The 9,929-nt window shown below is 36.0% G+C and overlaps 1 protein-coding gene across 8 annotated transcripts; it reads right to left on the bottom strand.

The window, feature by feature from the left end:
- Positions 1–285: 285 nt before the first annotated feature.
- Positions 286–9,418, bottom strand: LOC149208487 (phospholipase D alpha 1-like). 8 transcript variants are annotated; one of them, XR_016252776.1, is made up of 4 exons: positions 8,669–9,413; positions 4,745–5,862; positions 4,476–4,637; positions 286–3,671 (listed from the first exon to the last, which is right to left on the bottom strand). XR_016252776.1 is itself a non-coding variant. In XM_089396089.1 (3 exons), the coding sequence occupies exons 2-3, from the start codon at positions 4,850–4,852 to the stop codon at positions 4,545–4,547; spliced, it is 192 nt and encodes a 63-aa protein (XP_089252215.1). In that variant the 5' UTR covers positions 4,853–5,862; positions 8,669–9,414; the 3' UTR covers positions 3,817–4,544. The 8 variants fall into 8 exon arrangements, 7 of the variants coding, with proteins under 7 accessions (XP_089252215.1, XP_089252214.1, XP_089252209.1 ...); XM_089396089.1 differs by lacking the exon at positions 286–3,671 and having other exon boundaries at positions 3,817–4,628; positions 8,669–9,414; XM_089396088.1 differs by lacking the exon at positions 286–3,671 and having other exon boundaries at positions 3,817–4,637.
- Between the last annotated feature and the right edge of the window lie 511 nt (positions 9,419–9,929).

Below are 9,929 nucleotides of genomic sequence, written 5' to 3'. Positions count from 1 at the left end.
ATTTAAAATGGTTTTTTAACTGCATATTTGGATTCAGCGCCCTGAAAAACCCCTGGACGCTTTGATTGTGCAGAAATTAGCTATCAAACATGCGATTTCAATAAATTGCTGCCGGATTTTGACCGGAAAAACCCACCGGAAGAGCTTCCAAAAAGTCTCTTTAAAGACAACTCCGTTCTGAAACACTTAGACATAGATCTTTGCAAATGTTTTCACTGACAAATTCAATGCATGTCTCATTTTAATAAGGACTTTGTTTAGGCCAGATACAACTTACAATGATGAGCTTTTTATCTACCCCAAATTTTCTCATGAATCTCAGAAACCAAGAACTACAGAATCTGACAGTTCTCTGCCGAGTATTCCCATACTAAACATATTATTTCCCAGCTGCAATATCATCTGTACAAAAAAAAAAAAAAAAAAATAATCCACCAAAACCTAACATCGCACTTGGTTCTAAAACACTTAGACATAGATTACAAAATTTGCTTCTCTATAATAGATCTTATCTGTAGCCATAGCCATATTTGTCCTCTGGTCACTAAACAGTAGCCATATTATCCCTTGTTCATTCTGAACTATATGCTGACGTGTGTAGGCAAGCTTGATGTCCATGTTGCTGATGTACGATTGAATCTGAGGAAAGTGTGAGTCATCTCACCATTCGTTCACTGAAACAGCCTGCCACATATTTTTAAATTATTTTCATTCAGGATGACTCTCTCCATGACCCAGCCTTATCCCTACATGTGATTCAATAAGCGTTTCCTACTCCACGCTCAACTTTCCAGCTTTCATGCCTTGGCGCGTGGCGAATATCCTTGGCCTGCTCAACTTTCCAGCTTTCATGCCTTGGCGAGTGGCGAATATCCTTGGCCTTATATCTGATTCACTAGATGTCTCCTTGTCAATGTTGAACACTCACCCTTCACATGGTGGTAAATATCTCGCAGAACTGAGCATTCTGCATTAGAATCCACATATATCTCCATGAAACGTTTTTCTGTCAAATAAAGAATCGATATAAAATGCATTTTTGTTTTCAAAGCTTGCATAAACTTCAATGCCTCCATTACTCAGCTATGCCGAGGAATCACCCTCATCTCCAAACTAAGTGCAGTTTTGATGAGAAAATCTACATGACGCTTCAAATTTTCGTTTGAAAGCCATAGAATAGACGGATCCCGATCTATCATTTGCGAAATTTCTTTCTTTGAGAAACCTAAACTACTCAAACACTGCAATCTTTCTTCTAAGGTTTCTTTCGCTAGATTAAACGTTCCATGTACCGCAAATACAAACTTCTTTGATCCCGGCTTGAAACCCAAATCCTCGGCAAGTCTAAATGACTTCATTACCTTTTCCTCTGAAGCCATGAGCATACGAGGATGTTTAGCTACTAACTCTGATAATACTCGACCCTCAACACCCAATCTTTTCAAAAGTGAAATTGCAGATTTAAGCTTCTTCTCACTGGCTCCAAATGCCCTTGCATACGTAATAATTAGTTTAGAGATATCCTCTTACTCCATGAAGGTCCTAAGGAAAGTCAGCTTAGACGTCAGGTTCATTTCGGATCTATAAAAGAAGAACCTAGGGTTGAGACAGACCACTCTTCGAAACTGAGCAAGGGTGGTCAAACGACAACCTTTTAATAACTCCAAAACTTCCTCCAAATTTTGAGTCGATTTTGCCCTAAGAAAACTGTTGTGATGTCTAAAGTATTTTGCAATACAAAAATAAAGCATCCGTAAAATTAGCTAGCAGACGGACAATCGCGTTGAAGAATTTCAATCTGACCGGCAGTGCATCATTCATGGAGGAGAAACTATGTCAAAGGAAAAAATGGAATCAATTTTGAATAGCGTTTCAACTGTGTTTCAAAATTACTCCACCTCATCCAATGCCATACTTCCTGCTCCATGAAACAATAATCTGAAGTAAACCACGCACAATTAGAGTAATCCGCAATCTAGACGTCATGGATACATTGAATAGATTTAATTTGCACGTTTTATGATATTAAAAGAAAGAAATACATGAAATTAAATTCTAGACATTGAACAGTTTTCTTTTGGTAACCTTTACCCACCAAACTAAAACCAAAGAAGATGCCGATAATTACGTTCATGAATACATAACTAAACAACAACCAGTAACTATGTTCTTCACTACATAATTCAATAACATCCAGCAACTTTCGTCGACCCATTTCAATGCTTTTATTTGCAAATACAAAAACCATGAACGTCTGATTGTTCATGTATCCTCAATTCAAAACAATTTTTTACAAAAGCTTAGTTGTCTGTAAATTTCAAAATTTGTACTCAACTCAGATGCATTGTCCCCTCCGCAATGGAATGCATCATGGATTCAAATGGCTTCATCCTTGGAGGGATTAGTTGTTTTCCAGAAAATATTATTCAAAGAAATCATAAATGCATCCCGGAAAACTTTAAATCTTGAATCTGTGTCACCATAGCCCAGAGCAGACATAATTTCTTGGATTATGGTCTTTTTCATTTCCTTCCAATGTTCCTCTGGGATTTTCGGAAGAGCCTCTGTCACATTTATATTTTTTTCTTAAACTGTCTCTTCTTCTATGTAAACTGAATAGGAGCTCTCATTAGCAGGTAGATGCCATGGACTATGTTACCAGAAACGAGAAACGAAACGAGAAATGGAGTTTGGAGGTTTCACTCAAGAAACGAGGAGAGAGAAAATGAAAATAAAGATGAAAAATACAGAGTTAATTTCAATTTTCAATATAGTTTCAACTAAATTTCCAACCCAAATTTTATTAAAAAACTAAATAATTTTAATACCAAACTGATGCTTAGTAAATTGACTATTAAATATATACATTATTATGCCTCCTAGTTAATTAAGTGTATACATTTCCAAATAATTATATATTTAAATATAAATGTAAACAATAAATAGAATTTGCAATTAAATGTGAACTTCTTGAGCCACACACAAAATAGCGTTTAAACTATGAATTTTAACAATATACACGTTAAAGGAAAACAAATCAACTAACCATAGTACAGAAACGATCAACTTTCTGTATACTTAGCATGGGCCTCTAAGTTATTAATGCATGAAATCTACAATAAAGAGTGAAAATACAGGGCTGAGAGGCTGCCTAGGACCTGTAAACACAAAATATATGCACCAGTAAACTAAAACGACCAATAAAGAGTGAAAATACAGGGCTGAGAGCCTGCCTAGGACCTGTAAAAGATTTCCCACAAAATATATGCACCCCTAAACTAAAACGACCGTAGAAAACGGCGTTTCCGTCTGGTCTCATTTCTTACACGTTTTTTACGGGGAACGGTGGCAACTGTCCCGTTTCTGGTAACAGGCCATGGATACTGATAATATGCTGTAAAGGAATTGAACAGCATAGGAATGCACCCAGCTATAAGAGAATCGAACATGGATCTCCGAGGCTATCACCAGGAGGCTGAAGGCAGAATTCGAATTGCATGAAGAGCTTCACTGTGTTTTTGGGACCTAGGCAAACGCAGGAATTGCAGTTCAAAAAATTGCAACTCTCTGGTCTGCCTATGTTCCGTGAGGACGGAACGAATGGCTTTTGTATTGTTGGGTCTTAGGACACCTGCAAAGCTTATCAGATGGGGTCTCTTGCTTGTCCTGATCTGCCATTGCCAAATATCTTCATTAGAACCAGGATGGAAGAAAATACAAGCATCCAAGTATTTAAAGCTATGTTACCAGAAACGGGATGGTTGCCACCGTTCCCCGTAAAAAAACGTGTAAGAAACGGAAACCAGACGGCGGTTATTTTAGCTAATTTTATGAGAAATCTTTTACCGGTGGTAGTTCGCTCTTTTGCATGTCATTCTCAGCCCTGTATTTTCACTTTTTATTGTAGATTTCACTGATGTATTCATTCAATAACCTAGAGGCTTATGCCAAGTATATAAAAAGTTGATCATTTCTGTACTATTCTATATGTGGCTCAAGAAATTCACATTTAATTGCAAATTCTATATATATATATATTTAATTATTTGGAATTTTTTCTAAGGAAACAATAATTAGATGAAGGCGCAAAATGCATAAAAATGTATACACTTAATTGATTAGGAGGCATAAGAATGTATATATTTAATAGTCAATTTGCTAAGCATCAGTTTCTTATTTAAATTATTTAGGTTTTAATAAAATTTGGGCTCGAAATTTAGTTGAAACTATATTGAAAATTGAAACTAACGCTGTATTTTTTATTTTTATCTTCATTTTCTCTCTCCTCGTTTCTTGAGTGCGAAACCTTCAAACTCCGTTTCTCGTACCGTTTTCGTTTCTCGTTTCGTTTCCCGTTTCTCGTTTCTGGTAACATAGATTTAAAGTGCAGTCGAGATTCAACAGTCCCCTGTGCATGAAAGAGAACTCTTACATTGCCAACTTGGTTAGCACAGTAAATGTGAAAGGACTCATACCATCGTGGGTTTTTGGGTTCGTCACTGATGATCTGAGTTCAACCCACTAGAGCTTTCTCCAGACCGAGTTCAACCCACTAGAGCTTTCTCCAGATCGATGGTCGCATACAGTCTGTTAGCTCTTTTGCCAAACTCTATAGTCTCTTCAATGCCCTGAACGAACTGTAACCACAGACACAAACAATAATAAAAAAAGAGAAAAAGACAAAATGAATCACAGAGGATTCGATCGTTCTATATCTTAAAACTCAAATTACACCATTTTTTACCTTTCTGAAGAACTTGGAAGTTCCTCCCGTTACTCGACCGGGATCACTCAGTGAATCTGCCTCAAAGACAGTTACATGGAGAGTTCCATGAATCAGTAGCTGAGCCATTACTGATCCAGTGATCACAACCAATTAGAGCGATTTCTGAGCCAATCTAAAGATAATCCTTGCAAAAATAGAGCCTTTGTTCGATACACAAGAAAAGGAGCTTCCATAGTTATTAGCAGGTCGGTTACAAAGTCCTCCTCTGTCACCGCCATCGCTGATCTACTGAAACCCTCCTCCCCTCCTCCTTTACTTATTGTGCGGTTTATTTACCGTTACAGCTGCTTGGAAGTTAATAACCTCATGGATATGCCGGGACTTAATAACAGCATGGATATGCCACTTATCCCTGGATATGCGTGATGGAGTTATCAATATGACCATATAAAATAGTTTTATGGTCTAACATTAAGAATAGAGGGTGCATAATCGCACAGAGTGACAGTTGGGAGAGTTGATTTCAGAGAGGAACGCAAATAAATTAATTTTGATATTTTAATATGGTTCAACATCAAATTAATATATCAAATTAATGTATAAGATTTTATTGTTGGTAAAATAAAAGATATTTTTTTTAAATAATTATTCAAATTATATATATATATTATCCCTCCAAATTCAAATCTACATGTTACCATTAAAAAAAATTATCCAAATTATATTTCAAATTTAAAAAATATTCACTATTATACAAAATATAATCAAATAATAAGAGGCCCGGCGTTTAATATTTTCATTGCCTTCATTAAAAAACACTCTAAAAATAATTAAAATTCCCAAATGAATTGAGAGGTATTCATAACAATCTAAAGAAAGGTAGAACAAAATGCCACTCTATAGTATTCCTCTACACATAGCAGAGCCTCCGATGAAAGACTGAACGTCCTGCTCATCACTTGAATTCGAAACCTTTTCTCTGTTTACTCGTTATTCATATATTTTACAAGACCATCATGAAGAATATTGAAGAATTGGACAATATCATGAACTTTGATATGCCTCTCAAAGCCTTACTGTTCGAAGCTCCTGGGACTGACTTGAAATAAAAGCTCCATCTTTAAACCTGCAAAAGTCTGTAAATAAAAGTTACATCTTTAAAACTGGAAAAATCTGTAGAGTAACAAAAATATCATATATAAAATTGAAATTCAATTCAATAAAATATAAGAAATCTGTTAAACTTCAACACGGTTCTTAAAATCAATTAATAATTTTTATTTTTTTTGCCAGGGCTGAATCTGAATGGTAATTCTAACAGAATGCAATTGATCTTTTTTCAGTTTCTATCAAGCGAGTTTAATTCATGGATCCCATCAAAGGATAATACTTAAACCAAATGTAAATTTACAATCTACCTAATCAAGGGTTGAAAAAGCATTTAAATTTCACAAATAGATAATACATGTATAATACGCGGTAACAGTATTTTTTTGAAAAACTAAAAATATAAAATTTATAGGCAGATGGTAAGAATAATGATAAACTTGAAATATTTTGTACTTACAAATTAAAATGTAGAAGAACTTTGGTCATTTGATGTTATGACATTTATCTTTGGTGTATTTGTATTTCCCAATATATTGGATATGCTCCGTCTTAATCTCTTTGAAGCAATTGTATTTTCCATCACCAAATTTTCTTTGAAATTTTCCAACACTATTACCACATCTCTCATAGGTGGCCGTTCATCAGGTGAATCTTTTGAACAAAGTAAACCAACCCGTAGCAAAGAAAGTAGACAATTGTGTATATTATTTTCTTCAAATCCAGCTCCGTCTTGTGCACTAAACAGATTGTTGTCAATTACCTCCTTCACTCTGTTTGGAAATGCAAGGCTCACCCACTTGTGCAAGTTTAGGTCTCCAACAAACATGTCACTAGTTGGTCGCTTTCTAGTAAGCATTTCCAATAACATAATGCCATAGCTATAAACATCTCCTTTGGTGGAAACTCTCTCACCCAATCCATACTCTGCATTAAAGGAAACTTCAATAAATATATATCTCACTAGTGTATGCAAAATTGTTGATGAAAAATGACAATTAAAACTAATTTTAAAAAAATCCATACCTGGAGCAATGTAACCCATAGACCCTTTCAAAGTAAGTGTTAAAGTAAGTGAATCACCAGAGTCTGCACCAATCAATCTCGCAAGACCAAAATCTGTCACATGGCCTATCATGTCTTCATCCAACAACACATTGTCGGGTTTTATATCACAATGCACTACTTGCACATGAGAATAATGATGTAGATATTCAATGGCATGGGCCACATCAATGGCAATGTTTAGTAGTGTTTTTAATCCAAGGCCACACACTTCCTCATTATTGTTGTCATCTTTGTCATGATACAAATGCTTCTCTAGGCTTCCGTTAGAGATAAATTGGAACACTAAACCTTTGAAATGGAGGTTGGAGCACGAGGTTATGATTCTCACCAAATTTCGATGTCGAATCTTTCGCAAGACACTACACTCTGCTTTGAAACTCTTCTCACCCTGGTCATTTTGCAATTGGAAAACTTTCACAGCAACAATTGTGCCATCACTCAAAATTCCTTTATAAACAGATCCAAAACTACTTGATCCCAACAAGTTGCTCCTCGTGAATCCATTGGTTGCTATGTGAAGCTCTTGATATGAGATCCTTTTGTGCTCTAACTTTTGAAAAATGGCTTGTGAGGAATCAAAGTTTTGCACAGGCATATTTCTTTTCCAAAGGAATCCCAAAAGTAAACAACATAATATAAAAACAATACCTCCACTCGTTGGAAATAGTATTTTCTTCACAAGTGCAAAATGATGTCTTGGTGTTTGACATGCAGGTAACATGAATACTTTTGGTCCACAAAGGCCAGGATTTCCAATTAAGGACATGACAATTGTTCTATTTGCAAAAAACCCTCCTTCTGGAATTTCCCCTGTGAAATTGTTGAAAGACAAATTCAAACTTTGAAGCATTTTCAAGTTTTGGAGAGCAACTGGTATTGGACCTGATAAGGAGTTGGAAGAGAGATCTAGGTTTGCAAGACTTTGTAAAGTTCCAAGTGAATCTGGAATAGAGCCTTGGAAGGCATTTCTAGATAAATTCAATGTTTGTAGTTCACTACAACTTCCAAGTGTAGGTGGAATGAGCCCAGTCAAGTGATTGGAGGAAATGTCTATAGCTTGAGCCATTGCAATTTTACTAATCTCCATGGGCAACGAGCCATCTAATAAATTCCATGACAAGTTCAAATAGAATTGTAGATTAGAAAGTTTAGCAATTTCTCGTGGAATGCTTCCAGTGAGCATATTGTGAGATAGGTCAAGCAATTCCAAATTTATATAGTTTCCTAAGATGGCAGGTATGCTCCCTGATAACTTGTTGTCATGAAGTAAGAGTCTTCTTAGTTGTTTAGATGGTGGAAGGGAATTGGGAATCTTTCCAGTGAGTTTGTTTCTACTAATGTCCAAGAGACCAAGTCCTTGTAATTGTTCAAATTGATTGGAGATGTTACCTTCTAATTCATTGTTTCCTAAGTCCAATCTTTCTAATTTTGTAAGGTTTCCAAATGGTGGAATGGTACCATTTAAAAAGTTTCCACTTAAATTTAGAAAGATTAGGCTACTAAGATTGCCAATATGTGGAGGAATGTTTCCTTGTATTTTGTTGTTTGCTAATGAAAAGTAAGACAAATTGGTAGAGAGTCTCCCTATGGCAAGGGGCAACACACCACTTAGTTTATTGTCACTCATGCGTAGTTTTCGTAGGTGAGAACAATTAGTAAGAGATACAAGAAAGGGCATGGTTGTGGTGCTACCACTATCAAGCTCATTATTATGCAAGTATAAGCTTTCAAGGAGGAAAAGGTTTCCTAAAGAAGAGGGAATGGTACCTGTTAGACTGTTTGCTCCCAAATAAAGCTCTTGCAAATGTGACAGGGAAGACAACTCCCCAGGGATATTTTCGCTCATATTGTTGTAAGAGAGCGCCAGCGAAACCAAATTTCTGCAGCTGCTGAGTTGATGTGGTATATTTCCTTCCAATTGATTGCGGTACAACCAAAGCCACCTCATACGAAAGAGGCGTCCCAATTGGGGTGGGATAGGACCGTGGAGCCTATTTTGCGAAAGATTGAGTGAGCGTAGGAACGACAAATTGCCAAGCGAAGGGGAGATGGTGCCGCCTAGATCCATGCCATCGAGATCGATGGCGACCACTCTGTCTGGATGACGGCCGCCGCAAGTAATAGCAGTCCAGTTGCAAAGGGGGACTGTGGGGCTCCAATTGGCCAAGGAATTATTGGGATCGCTAGTAATGAGCTTCTTAAATGCTAACAGGGAGTGTCCATCAGCATGAAATGAATGTGCAGAAGAGAAAGGGAAAAGGAAGTGGAAGAGGAGAAAGAGCGCAGGCAAAGCGAAAGAGGGAGACGGCATGGCGATGGAAATGAAGGGCTTCCGTTGCAGTGGGTATGGGGATTCTGGCAACGAGTATTTATAAAGGGCAAGGGGAGGTCCCTTAGCTTCAGGAGAGACACAGAATTTCAGTGGACAGGAAATGGTCGTGAGAGGTGTGGATGGAGTGAAGATAGGAAGTGGCGTACACACGTGGATTCATTAATCCCTTAGCCGTCCTTTCGACACTCGTGAAAAGTCACTCATTTTTAAGTGCACATTATCTGGAATGGATCCCTACGAAACCTATTTTACATTTAAATTAATAATTTACTTTTGGAATATACGAATTCAATACCTGTTTTACTTGGAGTCAATTACTTAACGCACAATTGTTATTTTAAATTAATTTACTTGTGCAACTCAAATTTATTAAAAAATTAGTTTGCCTTAAATAGATTAGCCCAGCATCATAATTTTCATATTAATTATTTTATTATTTTTTGCCCTTTATTCTTTAGTTTACGTAAATGGGTAGCATCACAATACAAATGTAAGTAATATTTAATAAATAATATTATAAATAGATTTTTAAAATTATTATTTATATAAATTATTGATACAGACTAAATATTTAATAAAATATAATTTATAACTAATATGTTATTATATTTTTAATATAAAATTGATAATTAAAATGATATCTCTTTTATATAGATTAATTTGTATCTATTTATAACGATTATTTATTTTTACCAT

The sequence above is a fragment of the Pinus tabuliformis genome, chromosome 1_2 (assembly GCF_031772625.1).
Source record: "Pinus tabuliformis cultivar Carrire ecotype Pingquan chromosome 1_2, CPIR1, whole genome shotgun sequence".
In the NCBI taxonomy this organism is placed as follows: domain Eukaryota; kingdom Viridiplantae; phylum Streptophyta; class Pinopsida; order Pinales; family Pinaceae; genus Pinus; species Pinus tabuliformis.
The sequence above is the reverse complement of the archived record's forward strand: the minus strand, read 5'-3'. Positions and strand labels throughout refer to the sequence as shown.

Coding starts and splice junctions, on each gene's coding strand:
- LOC149208487 (XM_089396083.1), bottom strand. CDS start 9,212: ATGCCGTCTCCCTCTTTCGCTTTGCCTGCGCTCTTTCTCCTCTTCCAC. Junction 6,761..8,668: donor GGGAGCAAACAGTCTAACAG/GTACCATTCCCT, acceptor CCTTTAATGCAG/AGTATGGATTGGGTGAGAGA.